We start from the raw sequence: 25,562 nt of genomic DNA, 5'->3' as shown, positions 1-25,562 counted from the left end.
TCAGGAGGATATTGCATTTGGGCACAGTATACTGCAGTATGAGTCCTCTGGCCTCCTGTTTTTTTATGTCTCCCCCTTCAGTTGCCATTGCTAGTAATTACTATGGCTCTGTGTCCCCTGATGTAAGAAAATAAAATAGGATTTTTAAAAACGCTTACCTGTAAAATCCTTTTCTTTGATGTACATCAGGGGACTACAAAACTGAGGACTCCCAGTAATGGAAGGGGTTATATAGGGGAGTACACGCCTTAGGGGCATGCCAGTGTCCAGCACCTGTCGGTCCCATATAACCCACATAGTAATAACTATGGCTCTGTGTCCCCTGATGTACATCAAAGAAAAGGATTTTACAGGTAAGCTGTTTTAAAAATCCTATTTTTGTGGCGCTCAGGGATTCGTTGGGGGCCACAAGAGATATACATGTCAAAATGACCAGGTGGGGCACTGGTGGCATTTCCTAACTGTAAGGCTCCTGGGCGGACGGGATACCCATGGAAGTGTATAAGCACTATGCTGACATACTCCTCCCTAGCCTCTTGGTGGTGTTTAATGCAGCCAGGGAACAGCAGGCTTTGCCTCCCTTTATGGCCACAGCTAACATTGTCCTAATACTGAAACCAGGAAAGGATCCCTTAGAACCGGGCTCATACAGACCCATTTCCCTATTACAGAGTGATATTAAACTTTTGGCTAAGATGCTGGCGATTAGGCTAAATGGGGCCATCACGAGTATTATACATCCAGATCAGGCTGGGTTTATGCCTAATGAGTCCACGGCTGTTAACTTGAGAAAGCTCTTTCTCTACATGCAATCCGTGGCAGAAAATGTGGGGCAGAGGGCCTTGCTATCACTCGACGCTATGAAGGCCTTTGATAGCGTAGAGTGGGAGTACCTTTGGGAAACCATTGACCGCTTTGGATTTGGTGACCGGTATATATCCTGGGTGCGCATGCTGTACCATAACCCTTAAGCAGCCATTAGGTCCTCTGGGGCAATATCCAAGATGTTCACCTTGGGAAGGGGCACGCCCCAGGGGTGCCCTCTATCACCCCTGCTCTTTGCATTAGCCATTGAGCCCCTAGCCATAAAGGTAAGAGGCAATCCCGACATAGTGGGTTTTAAATATGGGGACAAACAGGAGAAAATTATGCTATATGCAGATGTCACCTTGATTCTGCTCGGGGATGTAGAGAATTCTTTAACAGCCATGGCCACGGTGGGGGAATTTTGCAGATATTCCGGGCTCAGGATAAACTGGTCTAAGTCCTCTTTGATGCTAATAGATGAAGGGGGGACGCCCTCAACATCCAATACAGTACCCACCACGACCACACTTGCGTATCTAGGTATCCAAGTGTCCCCTAAGATCAGTGACTATGGAAAATTAAATATATTCCCAATACTGCAAAATTTTAGAGACCGAATTAAAACGTGGAATTCACTCTGCCTGACGGTTGCAGGTAGGGTGAATTTGATAAAAATGATCCTTATGCCCCAGCTGCTTTATGTGCTCCACAACGCTCTGACAGTAGTGACTCTAAAGGTGTTCAGAATTGTTAATAACCTCTTTCGTAAATTAATTTGGAAAAATCGCTCACCAAGAATCAAGCTGGAATATCTCCAACATTTAAAGGAAGAGGGAGGGCTCGCCCTCCCAAACCCTTGGCTATATTATATAGCTGCACAGCTGCAGCATTTGATAGGCACATTTCACACGAGTGTGGATGGGGAGGGGTGGTCCGTGAATCCTCCGAACTAGTGATGCTACACACAGTAAAAATGGACTCTGTGCCGATGGCTCTGGAGGCACTAGCATACAGGAAACCTAATAAACTTTGCCCAACCTATAATCTTATCCAAAAAACTTGGAACAAAACTAGGTATCTACAGGGTGTGTCAGGATACACAGAATACAGCCCTATTTGGGCTAATGACATACCCAGAACTGACTAAATTGCAACATGCTACACTATGGAAAAGACATGAGGTGGTTTACCTTAGCCAGATATTTCACGCTGGGAAATTGCTCCCATTTGAAACATTGCAGGGACTATTTGGTTTACCTCAATCCATGAGATTTTACTATGTACAACTAAAACATGCTATAATGGTCCAGGGCAGGTCAGTGGAGTGGGTCTCAAGCCCAACCCCATTGTTCAATCTCATTGCAAGAGTCACCAACACTAAGGGTTTTATATAATCATGCTACAACATGTTACTGCAGAACTGGCTAAGTGGGAGGGGGAGGTGGGCCCGCTGGACGAAGAGCAATGGGAGGAGGCCCTGCAGGTGGTACCCATATGCTCCCTAAATGCATCACATAGGGTGACTCAACTGTATCTATTGCTAAGAGTGTACTATACGCCCCAAAGACTGTTTATCATGAGCTTGTGTCCTAGCCCACTGTGTACTAGATGTAAGAGAGACCATGCAGACTTGATCCACCTTCTGTGGAGGTGCCCGAAACGTCACCCCTATTGGATGAGGGTGGTGGACACCATAAACAGGGTATTTCAAGTCTCACTACCTGCTGACCCAAAACACTGCTTACTTAATGTATTAGCGGAACTGGAGTGGGAAGAATGTACAAGGGTGGCTGTTATTAGATCTCTTTTTCTGGCACGTAAGCTAATAATGACCCATTGGATCTCAGAGGATCTCCAGCCCTTAAAGAGTGGATTAATACAGTGGGAGAGATGATCCGGAAGGAAAAAATAATCTTCCAACATAGGGGTTGCTCAGAAGCTCGAAAAGTTGTGGGGCATATGGCTGGATGTACCAGGGCTTGCCCCGGTGGATCTGGTCCTTGGCAGGCTATTATAGTGACCAGGAGGTGGGGGAGGCCATGTCCTTCAGGACTCAGGCAGAGCTTCCTCAGGCAGATTTCAAGGTTGAAAATAAGACTGTTGACAAGATTTGTTCATCTTGATATGCTGACTGTGTAGAATGATTGGTTTTGATGGTTTTATAGTTATACAAGTGGCTATGTAACCTTGGTGTATGTTTACCCTGCATTTTCTCAATAAAGCTTTTTTATGGATTCAAAATGACGAGGTGGGCCATCAGAAACCAGAACGCGGGCTGCAATTGGCCCACGGGCCGGACTTTGGACATGCCTGCTATAGGGGAACTCTATAGTATACTTTGTAGCTTCCTATAGGGGAACTATATACTATACATTGTACCTTCCTATAGGAGAACTCTATACTATACTTTGTGGCTTCCAATAGGGGAACTCTATACTATACTTTTCGGCTTCCTATAGGGGAATTCTATACTATATTTGTGACATCCAATAGGGGAACTATATACTATACTTTGCGTCTTCCGACAAGGGAACTCTATACTATACTTTTTAGCTTCCTATAGGGCAGGGGTGCCCAACCTTTTGAAACACAAGGGCCACTTAAGTGACTTGGTAACTGGTCGTGGGCCACAATCAGCGGAGCAGGCAGATGGCAGGTCCATGTGCCAATTGAATCGGACTGACCGTGTGAAAGGGGACCATGGATGCTTTCACACTGATGCGCTGTGGTTTACCCATACCGCGGGTGCAACGCAGTGTATCTTTTGGTTTTCTGCACTTTGCAATAGACTTCTATTATATTCTGTGGGTTTGGTGCACTTTCAGAAAGCTCACCAAACTCGCAGGTAATAATAAGTCTATGACTCAGTGCAGGTAACCTGCAGGTGCATTGCTCTGCATCTGCGGATTCGTTTGAAAGCAGCCCAGTAATAACTGACCTTTAATAACAGTATTCTATTCCATCCCAGAGCAGAAGGTTGCGGGCCACATCAGAGGGCTCTGCGGGTCACATGTGGCCCCCAGGCCACTGGTTGGGCACCCTTGCTATAGGGGAACTATATACTATTCTTTGTAGCTTCCTATAGGGGATCTATATACTGTACTTTGTACCTTCCTATAGGAGAACTCTATGCTATACTTTGTGGCTTACAATAGGGGAACTATATACTATACATTGTACTTTCCTATAGGAGAACGCTATACTTTGTGGCTTCCTATAGGGGAACTCTATACTATACTTTGTTGCTCCCAATAGGGGAACTCTATACTATACTGTGTAATTTCCTATAGGGGAACACTATACTATATTTTGCAACTTCCTATAGGGGAACTCTACTATACTTTGTGGATTCCATTAGGGGACCTCTCGTCTATACTTTGCTTTCTATAGGGGGACTCTATACTATACTTTGCCGCTTCCTATAGGGGGACTCTATACAATACTGCTTCTTGTAGGAGAACTCTATACTATACACCTTCCTATAGCGGAACTCTATACTATACTTTGCGACTTCCTATAGGAGAATGCTATACATTGTATCTTCTTATAGAATAACTCTATACATTTTGGCTTCCTGCAGTTGAACTCCCATACAATACTTTGTAGCTTCCTATAGGGGAACTCTGAATGCAGGAGGAGCCAGTGGGGGAGGGGGTCCAGAAGAGAATAATCAGGGCTGCTCTGTGCAAAACCATTACACAAGCAGGTAAGTATGACAAGTTTTTTTAAAAAATATTCCAACATTTACAATGACTTTAAGGTCTCTGGGCAGCTTTTACTATTACATAAAGTAAAAGTTTACTAGTATTATGCATTATATATAAAATTATTATATCCATGAAAAAAGTTTTAACTTTCAGTATTACTTTAATATAAAAGTTCCCCCCAACCTCCATATATCTTCATGTGTGACTCCCAGGTAAAATCCCCATATATCCTACTTCTGGGTATATTTATTATTATATATATGATATAAGATATATTATGTTCACTATTTCACAGTATAAATTAATCCCTTCTAGTAGTGATTATCTGCTGTTTTTGTAATATAAATGAATATTTTCTGCAACCCCATCATAACAGATGATTAAAAAAAATCATGCTGCTGCTATTAAATGTCCTATGCTGGCCATACACGGATCGATTTTTGGATGAGAATATGCACACAAATATTTGAAAGTTATTCGAAATATAGTTATTCAAATGTAGTTTGAAAATTAATTTGCTTTTAACATTCAATTTTTCTATTCTGGTCCTTCAAATTTTCCCATCACTGTGGTGGAAAATGAACCCCGATTTGACCCCACTAATGGTTAGAAAATTGGATGATTGTTTTTTGAAAGAAAAATTTGTTTGTGTATGGCCAGCATAAGTGACATCAGGTGCAGGGAGCTTGTACCCACCTACCTGTCTATGACAAGGGAGTCTGTCATCCATCATATTATATTACACTCCTGTCTGATCATCTGCAAAACAGCGCTTTACCTCTTTTTTACATTTTAATAATATTGATCTCTGATTCTGATATGTAGCAGATTCTCACTCTAATAATACATCTGTTATTCTCAGAGTGGATTAAATATCCAACTATATATCTGGATATTTATATTTACCGCTGCATATACAGCGTCTCACAAAAGTGAGTACACCCTCACATTTTTTAAATATTTTCTTCTATCTTTTCATGTGATAACACTGAAGAAATGACACTTTGTTACAATGTAAAGTAGTGAGTGTACAGCTTGTATAACAGTGTAAATTTGCTGTCCCCTCAAAATACCTCAACACACAGCCGTTAATGTCTAAACCGCTGGCAACAAAAGTGAGTACACCTTTAAGTGAAAATGTCCGAATTGTGCCCAATTAGCCATTTTCCCTCCCCGGTGTCATGTGACTCGTTAGTGTTAGAAGGTCTCAGGTGTGAATGGGGAGCAGGTGTGTTAAATTTGGTGTTTATAGCTCTCACTCTCTTACTCGTCACTGGAAGTTCAACATGGCACCTCATGACAAAGAACTCTGAGGATCTGAAAAAAAGAATTGTTGCTCTACATGAAGATGGCCTAGGCTATAAGAAGATTGCCAAGACCCTGAAACTGAGCTGCTGCACGATTGCCAAGACCATACAGCGGTATAACAGGACAGGTTCCACTCAGAACAGGCTTTGCCATGGTCCACCAAAGAAGGTGAGTGCACGTGCTGAGTGTCATATCCAGAGGTTGTCTTTGGGAAATAGACATATGAGTGCTGCCAGCATTGCTGCAGAGGTTGAAGGGGTGGGGGGTCAGCCTGTCATTGCTCAGACTATACACTACATCAAATTGGTCTGCATGGCTGTCATCCCAGAAGGAAGCCTCTTCTAAAGATGATGCACAAGAAAGACCACAAACAGTTTGCTGAAGACAAGCAGACTAAGGACATGGATTACTGGAACCATGTCCTGTGGTCTGATGAGACCAAAATAAACTTATTTGGTTCAGATGGTGTCAAGCTTGTGTGGCAGCAACCAGGTGAAGATTACAAAGACAATTTTGTCTTGCCTACAGTCAAGCATAATGGTGGGAGTGTTATGGTCTGGGGCTGCATGAGTGCTGCCGGGACTGGGGAGCTACAGTTCATTGAGGGAACCATGAATGCCAACATGTACTGTGACATACTGAAGCAGAGCATGATCCCCACCCTTCAGAGACTGGCTTGCAGGACAGTAATCCAACATAAGGACCCAAAACACACCTCCAAGAAGAGCACTGCCTTGCTAAAGAAGCTGAGGGTAAAGGTGATGGACTGGCCAAGCATGCCTCCAGACCTAAACCCTGTTGAGCATCTGTGGGGCATCCTTAAACAGAAAGTGGAGGAGCACAAGGTCTCTAACATCCACCAGCTCCATGTTGCCATCATGGAGGAGTGGAAGAGGACTCCAGTGGCAACCTGAGAAGCTCTGGTGAACTCCATGCCCAAGAGGGTTAAGGCAGTGCTGGAAAATAATGGTGGCCACACAAAATATTGACACTTTGGACCCAATTTGGACATTTTCACTTAGGGGTGTACTCACTTTTGTTGCCAACAGTTTAGACATTAATGGCTGTGTGTTGAATTATTTTGAGGGGACAGAAAATGTACACTGTTATACAAGCTGTACACTCACTACTTTACATTGTAGACAAGTGTCATTTCTTCAGTGTTGTCACATGAAAAGATAGAATAAAATATTTACACAAATGTGACTGAGGGGTGTACTCACGTTTGTTAGATACTGTAGATATTCAAGAATATTAACTAAATTATACACAAACCTTTTTTTGAGGTTTTTATCCAATTAGTCGATTTAATCAAAACAATAATCAGCCAACTAATCAATGATGAAAATAATCATTAGTTGCCACCCTACAGAGGACCCATTTACTAGTTACCTTGAGGGGGGAATTGTAAGATCCTCAGAGACAAAGCTGCCTGATGTGGGCGGAGCCCTGGTTTAGGGGAACCAATCTGCTCATGTCTAGTAATAATCTTTTTATTTCTATTTTAGTAGATGGACGGGAGATGAGGAAAACCTCAGAAGATTGTCTCACTTTGTCTCCAGACTGTAAAGTAGAAGATGAGGACATCACACAATATAGTCCAGGAGAAAACCCGACTACCTCAAATGTCCATCCGGCACCACACAGTGTAGATGGACCATCATATTCCTCTAATCCTGAGGAACCTCAGACTGTGAGGGGCGGTGCCGTCCTTCCAACAGATAACAGATTTTCCTGTCCTGAGTGCGGGAAGTGTTTCCATTATAAATCCTATCTTAATGAGCATATAAGATCGCACACGGGGTTGAAGCCGCATTCCTGTCCTGAGTGCGGGAAATGTTTTTCACGGAAGTCCAGTCTAAACGCACATCAGAGATCTCATACGGGTGAGAAGCTGTATTCCTGTCCTGAGTGTGGGAAATGTTTTTCACGCAAGTCCCATCTTTCCACACATCAGAGATCTCACACAGGGCAGAAACCATATTGCTGTCCTGAGTGCGGGAAATGTTTTTCAGTGAAGTCCCATCTTTACACACATCAGAGATCTCACACGGGGGAGAAGCCGTATTCCTGTCCTGAGTGCGGGAAATGTTTTTCAGACAAGTCCACTCTTTTCACACATCAGAGATCTCACACAGGGCAGAAGCCGTATTCCTGTCTTGAGTGTGGGAAATGTTTTTCAGTGAAGTCCAGTCTTTCCATACATCAGAGATCTCATACAGGGGAGAAGCCGTATTCCTGTCCGGAGTGTGGAAAATGTTTTACACAGAAGTCCCATCTTTCCACACATCAGAGATCTCACACAGGGGAAAAGCCATTTTCCTGTCCTGAGTGTGGGAAATGTTTTTCAGATAAGTCCAATCTTTACAGCCATCAGAGATCTCACACGGGGAGAAACCGGATTCCTGTCCTGAGTGAGGCAATTGTTCCTCACTGAAGTCCCGTATTCCTGTACATCAAGGATCCCACACAACCCTTAAGGTGTATTAGTGCCTTGAGTGCAGGAAATGTCTTCTATATGAATGTTGCTGGACATCACATCTCTCATGTGGGGAAGAAGCACACCCTGATAAACACCTCAGATATACTCCATGGCTGATCTTCATCATGGATGAAACAGTTCCAGGGGTGTGGATTTTTTTTTGAGGGACTAAATCGGGGTCCCAATCTCCGTGCCCCTCATCTACCAGAGAGCTCAGCAGCGGTGTGGGAGTTCATTGAAAACTACAATCCGACATCGGCAAAGGACAGAACTCTGTAAAGGAATGGCACGGCTGCGCTCTTTTCATAAAGTGGCAGCCGATACGGGGAACTTCTTCCTGCACTTCTCCCCGCACTGCTGTCACACAGAGGACTCGGATCGCTGAGCAGCTGCAGGAACAGGAACATGTAACATCTTCCCGAAGGGCAATGTTTCCTTTAACCCTTTCACTGCCAGAGATGGTTTTGTGGGGGGTTTTTTTTGCCCACATATTTAACCCCTTCAATACCGGACACTTTCACCCCCTCCTCCTACCCACACAAATTGACAGCTGTCAGTGTTGTCACACTTTGAATGATAATTACTCAGCCATGCAACACTGTACCCATATGACATTTTTATATTTTTCCCCACAAATAGAGCTTTCTTTTGGTCGTATTTGATCACCACTGGGGTTTTTATTTTTTGTACTACAAATAAGAAATTATAGAAAATTTTGAAAAAAAAACGTTTTTCTTTGTTTCTGTTATAACATTTTGAAAATAAGTAAGTTTTCCCCTTCACTGATGGGCACTGATGAGGTGTTACTGACAGGCATTACTTAGGGACACTGATTGACATCACTGGTGGTCATCACTGACGATCATAAAAACTACAAAGCAGCGCTCTATGGGTTAAATCCAGAAAGTCCATGTGAACTCCATGAGTTGAATAAAAAGAATAGTTTATTGCATTGTGGATTGGAAAAACAAAAAATGCAGGGAGCTGTGAGAGCTTCAGATGTTACAATAAACAGTCATGATCAGATTGGTATTGTTAAAAAAAACATTAAAGCAAACAAGCAAATACAAGTCTTGTATTAAGGGAGGTATGGACTCCAGAGAGAGCGATATAATTTTGCCGCTGTTCAAATCATTAGTAAGACCTCATCTGGAATATGCAGTTCAGTTTTGGGCACCAGTTCTCAAAAAGGATATTGGGGAACTGGAGAAAGTGCAGAGAAGGGCAACCAAACTGATAAGAGGCATGGAGGAGCTCAGCTATGAGGAAAGATTGGAGGAACTGAATTTATTCATTCTTGATAAGAGGAGATTAAGGGGGGATATGATCAACATGTACAAATATATAAGGGGTCCATATAGTGAACTTGGTGTTGAGTAATTCACTTTACAGTCAACAAAGAGGACAAATGGGCACTCTTTGCGTCTAGAGAAAAAGAGATTTCATCTCCAAATACGGAAAGGTTTCTTCACAGTAAGAGCTGTGAAAATGTGGAATAGACTCCGTGCAGAGGTGGTTCTGGGCAGCTAAGATTGCTTTAAGAATGGCCTGGATTATTTCCTAAATGTATATAACTGGGTACTAACATTTATAGGTAAAGTTGATCTATGATACCACTGTGACATCCGGGTGGTGAAGGGTTAATGCCATCCAAGGACTTGCTGGTCAGACATGGTAAGGGGCGCCTTACCCTATGTGGAGATGGATGAAAAGCTTGGTGAAGAGAATGGCAGTCCGCTGCCTGAAACCTTATGATGGAACTTTCCCTGCGTCCAGGGTCCACGGAGTGCAGGGTAACACTGTGCCCACTATTGTGAGGACCTGAGCTGGTGGCCCGAGGAAACCAAACAGGGCTGTGAGCGGTGGGTTATAACGGCTGCCGAGGGATGGAAAAATCCAGGAGTGCCTAAGAGACCTGGTGCACTGAATGACGTCAGCCTTACGCCGGAAACCAGGAAGTATGTGGTGCACAGTAGAATGCAAGCTGCTGGTTTGCCGTGACTTCATGTCTCAAACGCCTGTGCTTTTTCCAAGTCATGGAAGAAAAGGCAACAGCAGTATTTAACCCTGATCTGAGGGGTGGGAGTATCTAGCTCAAGTATAGCCAATAACCCATCTCAACCCTATAATTTATGAAAGAAAGAGAGCGCTCATGGAATCCATATTACACTCATGGAAATACATTCATAGTAAAATTTATAGACCCCCTCGAAAAAAAATGTTATAAAATACAATATAAATCTGTGTATGTGTGTGTGTGTATATATATATATATATATGTATATATATATATATATATATATATATATATATATATATATATATATAAATCCATAATAATAAATAACGTTGAATCATGAATAAATAACATAAAAAATACAAAATAATGAAAAATTATATATGTTGATGATGTCCTGCTCACTTGGAGTGGGGCCCAGACGTGTTCCCTTCCTTTGTAGCCCATTGCAATACCAATGAATTAGGGTTGTCTTTCATGCATGTTACATAGGTTGAAAAAGACACAAGTCCATCTAGTTCAACCACAAAAAAAATAAAAAAATATATCATACCATACCATATACCCAATTCTATACCCACAGTTGATCCAGAGGAAGGCAAAAACCCCAGCAGAGCATGATCCAATTTGCTAAAGCAGGGGAAAAAATTCCTTCCTGATCCACGAGAGGCAATCGGATTTTCCCCGGATCAACTTTACCTATAAATTTTAGTACCCAGTTATATTATGTACACTTAGGAAATAATCCAGGACCTTCTTAAAGCAATCTACTGAGCAGGCCAGAACCACCTCTGCAGGGAGTCTATTTCACATTTGCACAGCTCTTACTGTGAAGAAACCTTTCCGTATTTGGAGATGAAATCTCTTTTCCTCTAGACGTAAAGAGTGCCCCCTTGTTCTCTTTGTTGACTGTAAAGTGAATAACTCGACACCAAGTTCACTATATGGACCCCTTATATATTTGTGCATGTTGATTATATCCCCCCTTAATCTCCTATTATCAAGAGTGAATAAATTCAGTTCCTCTAATCTTTCCTAATAGCTGAGTTCCTCTATGCCTCTTATCAGTTTGGTTGGCCTTCTCTGCATATATTAGACCCCACTGAACTAGTCTTCCTAGATTTGGTTCTGTCTCACGACAAACAAGAGATCTTCACCAGAAATCACACCAAACCTACAAGTGTCATTTCCTACCTTCATTTTGACGGTTGTCATCACTCCACCCGGCAGATGAACATCCCCAATGGGCAGTTTCATAGGTTGAGGAGGAACTATTCCAGGTTGGTAGACTATACTACACAAGGCAAGCGCATGCAGAGAAAATTTGAAGAGAAGAACTACCCCAGAGATCTGGTCCAGGATGCTTTTGTTTCTCATATGGATATGCCATAAAAACCCAAATACACTACTGATAGACAACCAGATAATACAGCTAGATTTGTGTCTACTTTCAACACTAAATCTAGTAATATTTCAAAGATCATCAATAAACATTACAAAATATTATTGCTCTTAATCAAAAATATTCTTGCTCCAAGCAAGTTACAAAGTTCCAATAAAAGACCTCTGTTTGACATTAATGCTATTTTGATACTAGACATTTTGTCACAAAAGAGGTTGCCTCATCTGCCAATTTATCACTCATGGTCGCCCTGAGATTGTCACCAATAATGGTACCACTTTCCAGATTATTCAGTTTATTATTTGCTCAACTGATTTTGTTACTTACTGTATATCCTGTGGTGCCCTTGTAACCTCTTGTTCGTAAGCCGTACGATATGTACCTTGTGTACGAGGGTTGGAGAGCACTGGAGGTTTATTAAAAAGGGATTTGACAAACAGCATCCCATGCCATTTTCTCCAGATACATAACAAATATATAAAATGTCTGGAAGTATTGGAGATCGAATCCATTCCTAAAGGTACACTTACTGACAGGAGGGAAAACTTTCAGATCTATATGTTAGGATCTCTTTCACCTGAAGGCCTCAATGAAGAACTTGATATTCATAGCATGGTGTAATATTCATACAGCTAGTTCACGTCTAACTGGGTCAGGTGTTCTAAGAAATAGGTTTGTCCCAGTTCTATATATACTTTTTATAGGTATTGGTAGGTTCATGGTTATATATGTATACACTATAAATATTACATGTAGATTTACCCTCACATTCCATCATTCTTGTGTTATAAGCATCATCATTATCATTGTTGGTGTCACATGTGTATACACACATATATACAGTTACCCTCACATCCAACCCTCATTGCCGACTAAGCATCATCGTCGTCATTATTCCTTTTATATATCAACCCCTCCCCATTTTTTCACATATATTGATTTTATTATTGTCATCATTTTTTATCTTATTTTTTATTTGTGATTCAACATGATTGATTAGTATGGATTTTTATTAGTATATATACACAGATATATACTGTATTTAATAGATCTTTTTTGTTTCGAAAAGTTTTATTGAGATTTTCATATCATATAACAGTCACAATAAGACAGAGAAAATACTTTACACAACATGCTGTAATCTGTTCCAAATCAATAACAAAGATTCTTACAATTGCGTGTTGATCATCAAACAACAATTAACTCAACAAAGTAATAGTATTTATTTATGTCACATAGGATAACATAAGGATTGTTCTTCCAGTACCGGGGTACCAGAGTCTGTGCGAAAGGCAGAGAGTTTGACTAGGTGTTTGGGGGTGCCCATGCATGTCCGTCCTCCATACATCCACCCCTAAAGGGAACTCACTGTGAATGGGAGGGGACCATCATACAAATTAGGAACTGTCTGGGGGACTTGGTAGTTTATTGCAAGTCTATTCGTGACCCTACCAATTGTTGTTAATCGCTTGGTGTACATATGAATGAATATGAATTAGTTTGGCATTAGAAGCAGTCAGGTTAAGTGCATGAGGTGACGGAGTAACAATTGTGGGTTATGGTAGTTTAGGACGGGGGTGAGGATGGGGGGGGGGGGTTGGGGAGACGGACAGACTGGACTAGGTACATAAGGTGTCTTTAAGTCTGGTTGAGTGCGGTAAGGGTGCAGTTGTTCGTGGGATTTCTAAAATGTGTTGCTGAATTTTGCGTGTCTATCATGAGCTTAGTGAATAAGCCTTTCCATTTCTTCAATCTTATCTATTTGGTGGAACAACTCATCAATAGTGGGTGGGTTTACATTCCTCCAATGTTTGGGGAGGCTGCATTGATCATGTGAAGTGTAAGTGACTTCCGATATGTTTGTTTTGGTAACAACGTGTGATGTAGTAAAAACTGAGCGGGGGAGGAGTCTGGGGTGTATCTAGTTATTTTGGCAATTGTGACATGGACCTCCTGCCAGTATGGTTGGATCACTGGGCATTCCTACCAAATATGTAGGAATGTGCCCTTAGCTGAGTTACACCTCCAGCATGACGAGGGAACACTTGGGAAGAGTTTATAAATTTTGTCAGGTGTACGATAACATCTAGAGTAGAGTTTATATCTGTTTTCCTGCGCTGAGACATTTATGAATGCTTTGTGGGTGTATTCGTAAAATGTGGTCCTAATCGTCTTTAGACAGAGCGATTAATCTTTTTCCCGTAGCTGATGCGTGTTAGTGAGAGGGGTATCACTTGTGAGTAGGAGAGGCGCAATTGTTTAAAAGGAGTGAGGTCTCTGTTTCATCGTGAAAGTGGTTTGGTATGATTTAGGAAGTGTCGAAGCTGAAGGAACTTGAAGAACGGCATGTTAAGTTCTGGGAATTTAGAGGACATAGCTGCGTACGAGAGGAGGCTTCCATTGTTAAAAAAAAATTCATGTGCTCTATATGGGGGTAAAGATAATGAACCTCCAGGGTCATGACCTACCCCTGGTGGAAAGTCCGGGTTTCTGGATAGGGGTTTCATAGGCCCAGGGGCAGGGCTTAGTTTGAGAGTTCAGCAAGATACCCTGAATGCCAACAGTGTGGGTCCTATCAGTGGGTGGGTGGAGCACATTGTGGGGATTGAATGGGTATTGATCCATGGGAGAGGGTGGAATCTGGGTGAATGCATGTTCAATCTTAATCCAATCTTTATTTTTTTGATGCACATGCCAGTCCACTATTCTTGCCAGTAGAGTGGCCCTGTAGTAGGCATGTATATCCGGCAATTCCAGTCCCCCTTGCCGTTTGGGGAGTATTAGTTTATTCCAGCTCAGTCTAGAAAGGCGGTAGGACCATAGGAATTTTCTGCACATGCTTTTGTATGAGTTAAAGAATGAGGAAGGAAGTTTAATGGGGATAGTTTGCAATAGATACATCAGTCTGGGCAGGACATTCATCTTCAGGATCGCTATTCTGCCAAACCAGGAGAAGGGGCCTTTATGCCAATGGAGAAGATCTTCTTGGATTTTATTGCGTGTGTGGCTGAAATTTCTTTCATAAAGCATCGACAATTTGGTAGGGATTTTAATGCCAAGGTAAGTTAATTCAAGGGATTCCCAACAAAAGGGGTAGTTATGTTGGCATTGTGAGACCATTGCCATTGGCAAGGTAATATTAAGGGCTCTGGATTTGCCAAAGTTTATTTTTAGGTTGGATAATTGTTTGACGGCATCCAGGTCTTGGAGAAGGTTAGGGATGGTAGTTATAGGTTCTGATAAGAATAGGAGAATGTCATCCGCATATGCAGCAATTTTATATTGTTTGTCTTTGATATCAATCCCTGACACGTACCATTGGCGATGGAGAAGGTGTTCGACAGGCGACCATTAACTCTTATCCTAGCTGTAGGGACTGAGTATAGAGCCATGATCATTTGGATAAAGTGCATGGGAAAACCAAGGGTTTGCAACATAACCGTCATATAGTCCCAGGCTAACCTGTTGAACGCCTTCTCCACGTTGAGCGATAAAAAGAAGCCTTTCGTTTTGTTGTTAGCCAATGGTGTATGTTTAAAGCTTTAGTGGTATTGTCCCTGGCTTCCCTGCCAGGGACAAAGCCCACTTGATCGGTGGATATCAGTCTGGGAAGTATGGGGAGAATGCTAATATATGGGGTTTGCTAATATTTTGGCGTATAGTTTGACATCCACATTAAGGAGAGATGTGGAACGATAATTAGGGATCAATGTTGTATCTTTACCTGGTTTAGGGATAAGCATGATGTGTGCCTCTAGAATGTCTTTGTTAAGCCTGGTGGAGGAGTGCAGAGCAAAGGTTTTAATGAACTGAGGGATTAGTAGTTTTGATAAAGCTTTGTAATAACCTGCCGATAGGCCGTCCGGGCCAGGGCTCTTACCTGTTTTTAATTGTTTTAGGGCTGCGGTGGCTTCTTCTACTGTGAGAGGTGAGTCTCGATCTGTCAATTCACTTGAATCAAGTAGGGTAGGGCAGTATTTAGATATATATTCCAGGATTTGTGTCTATCCACTGTGGGGTCTGTAGAGGTCTGTTGTGGCATGTTGTACAGCTTATGAAAGTAGGTCACAAACTGTTGAGCTATAGTGTCAGTGTCAGCTATTGTATCCCCTGAGGGAGTCTTTATTTCATGTATGGTATGAGTCACTTTTTTTTCTGAAGGGCCCTGGCAAGCAGCTTTCCGGCTTTGTTGCCAAACTCATAAAAAATGTATGTGCGTTAGGGCAAACTTACGTTTTAAGGTTTTCTGTAGTTCCTCTAATAAGTTTTCTCTGGCTTTGGTGAGGTCCGCTAGACAGCTGTTGGCCAGAGAGAGCTTATGAGCCTTTTCAAGAGTTTGTATGCGTGCGATAAGTTCCTCGATACGTGCCTTCCTTGTTTTGTTTCTTTTCACCGCTAGGGATATAAGTACACCCCTTATTACGCATTTGTGAGTTGCCCAGGTTGTAGTAGGGGGAGTCTCTTCGTTGTTGTTTTCTAGGAAGTATTGAGTTATGCTGTTGGATGTGGACAACAAACAATCCATATCCAACAGTAGGGACTCGTCTATGTGCCAAATTGAGGACCTTTGGTGTGCCTGTGGGAATGTAAAAGTCATAGTTATAGGGTTATGATCCGATAGCAGCATAGGTTCTATTGTGGCAGTTTCGAGTGATGTAAGGTCAGCTTGTGTGATGAAAAAATAATCAATTCTGGAGTACTTAGTGTGTGGAGGGGAAAAGAAGGTAAAGTCTTTTGTGTTTGGGTGAAGCATGCGCCACGTGTCGTGTAGAGTTAGTGTTTGGAATTGGGATTTGATTGCTCGTAGCGCTTTGTATGTCAAGAAGAACCATTGGAGGTGTCTAAAATGGGCAACAGTGGCACATTGAAATCTCCACCCAGGATAAGGATGCCTGATCGGAAGGCTGTTAGTTGGTGAAGGGCGTTGTGGAAAAAGGCCACCTGCTGCGTATTTGGGGCATACATATTTGCTATGGTGATGGATCAGTCGTATAGCTGCCCTTTAATGAACATGTATCTACCCTGGTTGTCTCTCTGGACGTCTGAGATTTGGATAGGGCAGTTTTTCGAGATTATGATACCTCTTTGGAATTTGCTGTCTCGTTCGTTGCATGGTACACCGTAGGGTATAGATGGTTGTGAAGCTTGGGAATGGAATCGGATCGAAAATGAGTCTCTTGTATAAGGGCTATGTGTGCTTCAGCTTTGTGTAAAGTGAGCAGTAATTGAGATCTTTTTTTGGGAGTGTTAAGGCCATGAATATTGATTGAGAATAATTTAAGTTGAGGATGACGTGGGTATTGTGATGTGATGTCAGGACTGATAGCTTTGTCCACCATGGTGGGTGGGGGGAGAGAAAAAAAAAAGAGGGGGGGAGGAGGAGAGGGGTAAGTAATGTGGTTAGATTTATTACCAATGAAGGGTGGGGGGTGTACCACCCTCCTCCTGATGGAGTTTCTAATTGGGATTATACAGGGAGTATAAGGTGACCGGACCCCTAATGGGGCGCAAGCACCAGTACACTCCATTGTGCATTGACCCGAACCAAGCTAGGGTTAGAGTTTGTATCCTATAGAGGTGAGTGGCATTGCAGCAACCCAAAATGTCTAGAGACGTGGTAATAAAATAGGAGGTATGCCTGTTCTGAAGAGTAAGGGGAAAGTATGCATATGTAAGCATATATTTAATGAGTTTTAAGAAATCTTTGAGGTGGATACTTGTCAGACTTGAGCCAGAATTATACGGCTATATTGTTTGAGTCTGAGTGTGCCAAGAAATGGGCAAGCCAAGTAGAGGAATGGGATCTGCATCACAAACCAAGGTGCCCTGAGGCAAATTGCCTTTAAACTGACAAGTCGCCTTTAAACTGGTAAGTCGCCTTGAAATTGGCATCATGCAAACAAACTACTAAGTGGAACACAACATTATGTAAACTATTGTATGGTTAATAGGGAAAATAAATGCCTATTTCAAAACCTGTATCCCCTTCTCTAACAAGGTGTAAGCCGCATATCGTCAGAATAGCCTTACCACTGGCCGATACCGTTATTACATTTGTATCACCAAACAAGTAAGTTCCCAAGGATTAGTAATACTCACTTGGAGAAGGGCGCTCCCTATTAGGATAACAATGGAGCCGAGGGGTTTCAATCCAGCTGTTGGAGCGTCCATGCGTTCATAGCAGTATGTGACCTTCCGTCAACTGTGCTATTGCATGAAGTCAATTCAGTCTGTATTGCAGAAAAACAGCTGGCATAATGGAGCCAAAGTATGTATCCTACATCTTTAGCCACATGTGGGGGAGCAGGAGCCGCCGTGGGCCTAAGAATGTTCCGAACATGGATTAGTCCTTGGACAAGTTCAACGCTTCCTCTGAATGATTGTAGTTTAGTCCTTAATTGGATACTACCAGTATTTAGTGGTAGAGGGGGTTAACAGTATGTGAGGGGAAGTGCGACCTTCGTTGTGCGGGAGACGATGCGTTTGCCACTGTCAATTGGTCTCCAAGCACACTGTGTAATAAGAAATGCGAACATTGTCTTTGCCATCCTCTTTTCTAAAAGAGTACATACATCCGGTATACAGAGGTAGTTGGAGTTCAGGGGAGTATGTACTCCGTAACATTCAGTAGGACCTCCCCTGTGTTGCTATCGTTGATGTTTGCTAAGGTCGCGGTGTGCTTGGGACTAGTGATGGACGAACTTCCGACGGGACGTTTCGCGAACGCGGACCGCGAACGAGGCCGATCGTTCGCGAAACCAAACGTTCGCGGCGGACCCCATTGACTTCAATGGGAGGCGAACTTCGCAAACCTTTAGGTCAAATTTGCAGCCACAAAATAATTATTAGCTGGGCAAACATAGTCCCACCACATGGCCAATGACATAACACATGTATGAGGTGAATTTGGTATCGATAACTACAAGCATTCTTTTTTTATATGGGAAATTGTTCTGACAATTCAGGACTGTAGAGCGCATGAAGGCAATGGAGGAGAGGGTAGGTCAGGGACCAGGGTAGGCAAAGAAGAGGGTGCAGGAGATGATCACCAGCAGCGTGACATACAGCAATGACACATGCACCGTGATAGAGTCATCTGACAACAGCACCATGATAGAGAGCACTGACATCAGCAGCGTGACATAAATCACTCACACCAGCACCGTGATATACAGCACTGACAGCAGCACCGTGATAGAGAGCACTGACATCAGAAGCGTGACATACAGCACTGACATCAGAAGCGTGATATACAGCACTGACAGCAGCACCGTGATAGAGAGCACTGACATCAGAAGCGTGACATTAAGCACTCACACCAGCACCGTGATATACAGCACTGACAGCAGCACCGTAAGCAGCCCCAGGAGGAAGTCAGCACAGGGATGGTGTGATCCCCTCATAATAAGCAGGCCCAGGAGAAAATCAGCACAGCCAGGGATGGTGTGATCCCCTCATAATAAGCAGGCCCAGGAGAAAATCAGCACAGCCAGGGATGGTGTGATTCCCCTCATAATAAGAACCCCCAGGAGTAAGTCAGCACAGCACAGGGATGGTGTGATCCCCTCATAATAAGAACCCCCAGGAGTAAGTCAGCACAGGGATGGTGTGATCCCCTCATAATAAGAACCCCCAGGAGTAAGTCAGCACAGCCAGGGATGGTGTGATCCCCTCATAATAAGAACCCCCAGGAGTAAGTCAGCACAGGGATGGTGTGATCCCCTCATAATAAGAACCCCCAGGAGTAAGTCAGCACAGCACAGGGATGGTGTGATCCCCTCATAATAAGCAGGCCCAGGAGAAACTCAGCACAGCACAGGGATGGTGTGATCCCCTCATAATAAGCAGGCCCAGGAGAAACTCAGCACAGCACAGGGATGGTGTGATCCCCTCATAATAAGCAGGCCCAGGAGAAACTCAGCACAGCACAGGGATGGTGTGATCCCCTCATAATAAGCAGGCCCAGGAGAAAATCAGCACAGCCAGGGATGGTGTGATCCCCTCATAATAAGCAGGCCCAGGAGAAAATTAGCACAGCCAGGGATGGTGTGATCCCCTCATAATAAGAACCCCCAGGAGTAAGTCAGCACAGGACAGGGATGGTGTGATCCCCTCATAATAAGAACCCCCAGGAGGAAGTCAGCACAGGGATGGTGTGATCCCCTCATAATAAGAACCCCCAGGAGTAAATCAGCACAGGACAGGGATGGTGTGATCCCCTCATAATAAGAACCCCCAGGAGGAAGTCAGCACAGCACAGGGATGGTGTGATCCCCTCATAATAAGCAGGCCCAGGAGAAAATCAGCACAGCACAGGGATGGTGTGATCCCCTCATAATAAGAACCCCCAGGAGGAAGTCAGCACAGCACAGGGATGGTGTGATCCCCTCATAATAAGCAGGCCCAGGAGAAAATCAGCACAGCACAGGGATGGTGTGATCCCCTCATAATAAGAACCCCCAGGAGGAAGTCAGCACAGCACAGGGATGGTGTGATCCCCTCATAATAAGAACCCCCAGGAGGAAGTCAGCACAGGGATGGTGTGATCCCCTCATAATAAGCAGGCCCAGGAGAAAATCAGCACAGGGATGGTGTGATCCCCTCATAATAAGAACCCCCAGGAGTAAATCGGCACAGGACAGGGATGGTGTGATCCCCTCATAATAGGAACCCCCAGGAGGAAGTCAGCACAGCACAGGGATGGTGTGATCCCCTCATAATAAGCAGGCCCAGGAGTAAATCAGCACAGGGATGGTGTGAGCCCCTCATAATAAGCAGCCCCAGTAGAAATATGACACCGCTCAACCTCTTCAAAGAGGAGGGTAGGGGCATATAGTACGGTGTGCTTTTTTTGGACAAGGAAGTGAGCCAAATGAAGAAAGAAGGTCTGTGTGCTTGATTAAAAAAATTGTTTATAGACATATACATGGTCTACTGGTCACATGTGTTGTATTCCTCCGAGATCCATGCCTCATTCATTTTTAGAAATGTGAGGTAGTTAACACTGTCGTGAGCTAGGCGAGTACGCTTATCGGTCACGATCCCCCCTGCTGCGCTGAACGTCCTTTCGGACAGGACACTGGATGAGGGGCAAGCCAACAGTTCGATTGCAAATTGGGCAAGCTCTGGCCAGAGGTCAAGCCTGCCCACCCAGTAGTCCAGGGGTTCATCACTCCTCAGAGCGTCCACATTGGCCGTTAACCCGATGTAGTCGGACACCTGATGGTCTAGGCATTCCCTGATGCTGGATCTGGATGACACCTGTCGATGGGTCGGCTGAAAGAATGACCTCATATCCAAAGTCACCAACACATCTTCAAACCGGCCTCTTCTTGCAGGCGCTGTTGGATTGGTACCCGCAACTCCTTCTCTGGGAGTGGGAATTGCTCCTCTGCCAGCGCACGCAAAAGCAGAATGCAGCATTTCTCAAAGCAAGGCCTGGTAGTGCTGCATTCTGACAGCCCTCTGCGACGGCGGTAACATTTCCGCCATTTTGTGTTTGTACCGGGGGTCTAAGTACGTTGCCACCCAGTACTGGTCCTTGACCCTTATGCTTTTTATACGGGGGTCCCTATTAAAACACTGGAGCATGAAGGCCCCCATTTGCACTAAAGTGGAAGCGGTGTGGTGGCCTGGCTCCTGCTCATCATCCAGGATAATGTCGTCCTCTGACACGACGCAATGCACGCTCCATAAAGAAGGCATAAGGTACCATGTCACTGATGGGGCCATGGCTGCGACTGACCAGTTTGGTGATCTCCTCAAATGGCCGCAGAAGTCGGCATGCGTCGCGCATGAGCAGCCACTGGCGCGGTGAAAAAAAACCCAGCTCCCCAGAACCGGTTCTGCCGCAGAGTTTATACAGGTAGACATTAACTGCACGTTTCTGCTGGAGCAGCCTATCAAGCATATAGAAGGTTGAGTTCCATCACGTCGGGCAATCGCAAATAAGACGTCTGACCGGCAGATTGTGTCGCCGATGAATGTCAGCAAGTCGAGCCATGGCCGTGTACGATCTTCTGAAATGGGCCAAGATTTTCCTTGCCTGCCGCAAGATGTCCTGGACCCCAGGGTATTTGACAAGGAATCGCTGCACGACCAAGTTTAAGACGTGTGCCATGCATGGCACGTGCGCGATTTTGCCCTGTTTCAATGCGCTAAGCAGATTGGCACCGTTGTCACACACCACTTTTCCAACTGTCAAATTGAGCGGTGTTAGCCACTGATCTGCCTGTGAACGCAAAGCTGAAAGGAGTGCCGGGCCAGTGTGGCTCTTGGCTTCCAGGCACAACAGACGCAGCACGGCATGGCAACGTCTCACCTGGCATGTGGAATAGGTTCTGGGGAGCTTGGGCGGCGCAGCGGAAGAGACGCTAGCAGCGGAAAAGGAGGAGTCAGCTGAGGAGGAGAGGGAGGAGGATGGAGTAGGAGGAGGAGGAGAAGAGTCAGGCCTGCATGCAATCCGTGGCAGTAAAATCAAATCTACATGGGTGCCACGGTTTACATGCTTGACGGCCGTCAGAAGGTTCACCCAGTGGGCAGTAAAAGTGATATACCTTCCCTGCCCGTGTTTGCTAGACCACGTGTCTGTGGTCAGATGTATCTTGGCACCGACACTGTGTGCCAGAGATACATTCACTTGCCGCTGAACATGGCCATATAGCTCTGGGATGCCCTTCTCTGAGAAATACTTCCTTCCTGGGACCTTCCATTGTGGTGTTCCAATGGCCACAAATTTGCGAAAGGCCTCCGAGTCCACCAGTTTATATGGCAGTAGTTGGCGGGCTATGAGATTTGACAAGCCAGCCGTCAACCGTTGGGCAAGAGGGTTATCCGGCATCATCATTTTTTTACGCTCGAACATTAGGCCCACGGTAGCCTGCCTTTTTGCAGAAAAACGTGAGCTTGGCGTGATGGAAGGTGGAGTGGAGAACAATTGTGAGGAGAGAGGAGAAGGAGAAGTAGAAGACGAGGCTGGACGGTGAGAGCCTGCAGTGTGGCTTTGTGTGTTCTGTTGCTCCCACTCGGCTCGGTGATGGCTGCTCATGTGCCTTCTTAAGGCGGTCGTCCCTAGGTGAGTGTTGGGCTTACCACGACTAATGCGTTGACTGCAAAGATTGCAGATGGCAACGCTATTGCCAGCAGCGGACACGTTAAAAAAAGCCCACACTGCGGAGCCATGTGCCGGTGTCCTGGGAGCGCCAGATGTGACCGTACATGGTCGATGACTCGTTCCTGATACATTTGCAGTCTGCTTTGTCCCTCCTGTGCAATGTAAGTTATTCCTGCTTCTCCTCCCTATCTGCTGGTCCATATCTCCCTCTGAACTCCCCTCCTCTTCCTCTCTTGTGGGCACCCACTTGACATAACTAGACAAGTCATCATCAACGTCACCTTCCCCACCACTATAAGTAGAGATCTCGGAGTAGGCAGCAACACCGGGGACCAACCTCCTCCTTGGGCTGATCTGGGTACTGTCATCAGACTGCTGAGCAGCGGTTGTTGCTACCTCCTCTTCCTGATCCAATACCAAGAGTGGCTGCGCATCAGAAATGTCCTCTTGATATGGATCGGAAAATAATTCCTGTGACTCAAGCGGAAGGTATGTGGTGGTGGTGGTGGTGTTGTTGGTGGTAGTGTCTTTGGGGGTGCACATAGCAGAGAGTGAAGAAGAGGGTGCAGATCGAGAGGATGAGGAGGGTGCAGAAGAGTAAGGCTGAGCGAGCCACTCAACCAAGTCTGGTGCGTCCTTTAAAGTAATTGAACGCACCTTCTGCAACTTCCCACTTTGGCTCAAGCCTGTTGCACCTGCCCTACCCCTACCACCCCTGCGGAAGGGCCTGCCTCTTCCTCTGCCTGTCATTTTTTAAATGACCCTGTGACAAATCTCTCAGTCCCTATACCGATAAAGGACTGCTGCAGTATAGGGCAGCGGTCAGCAGTAGTGCACATCAACCCTATGTATTGTGGACCGATACCAGTCCTTATAGAATAGCAGACTGTACCTCACTCAACCCTATGTACTGTAGCACCCTAGACAGACCAAGTTACCAGTCCTTATAAGGACTTTTGTGGACCATGTAGGTTGTGTGTGAGTGATTAGCAGACTGTATGTCAGTCCCTATACCGAGGAAGGACTGCTGCGGTATAGGGTAGCGGTCAGCAGTAGGGCACCTCAACCCTATGTATTGTGGACCGATACCTGTCCTTATAGAATGGCAGACTGTACCTCACTCAACCCTATGTACTGTAGCACCCTAGACAGACCAAGTTAACAGTCCTTATAAGGAGCTTTGTGGAACAAGTGGGTTGTGAATGATTAGCAGTCTGCAGCAGAAGGGCAGCAGTCAAGTATAATATTCTTTCTATATTTGGAAGAAAGAATATTATACGTGTACAAGCCTATTACCATACCACTGATACCAGTCCTGAAAAGAACCTTTGTGGAACTAATGGTAACAGCTACTGATTAAACTGACCCTCACTGCCTGACACACTGCTTCCTGCCTGTCCCTATATAAACTGACAAAACAGAGGCTGCTGGAACAATAACTGGTTACTGGAATAGCACTTTTGTGGACCTGATAGTAACAGCTAATGATTAAACTGACTCTCCCTGCAGCACACACCGTCCTGTCCCTTTCTCTAAACTGACAAAAGACACTCAGACTGCTGCAACAATCACTAGCACAGCACTGCCTATCCTGAACAACACCTAACACCTATACCAGTCCTGAAAAGAACTTTTGTGTCCCAAATAGCTAGCGATTTGGGTCACTGTAATCTCTCCCTGCTCCACACAGCAACCTCTCCCTATAGTGACAGAAGAAAGAATGTAAAATGGCCGCCGAATCGGGTGTATTTATAGGTTAGGGGGAATGTCCATGTGCTGTAATGTCTCAATTGGCTGTCCTGTACCCCATGATGGATGTGTCATCATAGGTCAAAGTTCTTTTACACAGTAAACGCGGAAATCCGCCGGGCGAACGGCGCCAATAGTCCGCTGAACGGGCGGACCGTGAACAGCCAAAATTTGCCGTGAAACGACCGCCGGCAAACCGTTCGGCCATCACTAATTGTGACTGTGGAGCGGTTCAGCAGCGATACTACAAAGAGTGACAAACGCAATAAAAAAAAAAGTATTATAACTGGTGTGATAGACCAGTGGCCACCATAAACGACAGATTGAAGCGGGGTGTTATATACCTTCTTCCACATACATACTGCACTTCTCTAGAGACTTTTATCACAAGTTCATTTAAAAAATGACAGGAAGAGGCAGGCCCTTCCGCAGGGGTGGTAGGGGTAGGGCAGGAGCAACAGGCTTGAGCCAAAGTGGCAAATTGCAGAATATGCGTGCGATTACGTCAAAGGACACACCAGACTTGGTTGAGTGGCTCACTCAGCCTTACTCTTCTGCACCCTCCTCATCCTCTCGTTCTGCACCTTCTTCTTCACTCTCTGCTGTGTGCACCCCCAAAGACACTACCACCACCATATACCTTCCGCTTGAGTCATAGGAATTATTTTCCGATCTATATCAAGACATTTCCGATGCACAGCCACTCTTGGCATTGGATCAAGAAGAGGAGGTAGCAACAACCACCACTCAGCAGTCTGACGACAGTACCCAGATCAGCCCAAGGAGGTGGTTGGACCCGCTGTTGCTGCCTACTCCGAGATCTCTAATTATAGCAGTGGGGAAGGTAAAGTTGATGATGACATGTATAGTGATGTCACGTGGGTGCCCACAAGAGAGGAAGAGGAGGGGAGTTCAGAGGGAGATATGGACCAGTAGATAGGGAGGAGAAGCAGGAAGAACTTACATTGCACAGGAGG

The 25,562-nt window shown here is 44.6% G+C and overlaps 2 protein-coding genes across 4 annotated transcripts in view; one reads left to right on the top strand and one right to left on the bottom strand.

Annotated features, from left to right (window-relative positions):
* Positions 1 to 25,562, bottom strand: part of LOC143989561 (uncharacterized) — a 470,483-nt gene that overhangs the window by 116,771 nt on the left and 328,150 nt on the right. The gene's annotated exons all lie outside the window — the stretch shown is intronic.
* LOC143989538 (uncharacterized) overlaps positions 1 to 25,562 on the top strand; it is a 114,872-nt gene that overhangs the window by 20,135 nt on the left and 69,175 nt on the right. Inside the window, exon 8 of one of the 3 annotated variants that reach the window (XM_077489690.1) lies at positions 7,331 to 9,019. The exons of the other annotated variants lie outside the window; for them this stretch is intronic. Coding sequence (XP_077345816.1) covers positions 7,331 to 8,259 — 929 coding nt within the window. The 3' untranslated portion in view covers positions 8,260 to 9,019. Of the gene's footprint in view, positions 1 to 7,330; positions 9,020 to 25,562 lie in introns of those variants that run through there. 3 annotated transcript variants of the gene reach the window in all.

This window comes from Lithobates pipiens, unplaced genomic scaffold (genome assembly GCF_037356315.1).
Source record: "Lithobates pipiens isolate NorthernLeopardFrog02 unplaced genomic scaffold, aLitPip1_a1.2 Scaffold_18, whole genome shotgun sequence".
Classification (NCBI taxonomy): domain Eukaryota; kingdom Metazoa; phylum Chordata; class Amphibia; order Anura; family Ranidae; genus Lithobates; species Lithobates pipiens.
This window is presented reverse-complemented; position numbering and strand designations above follow the sequence as displayed.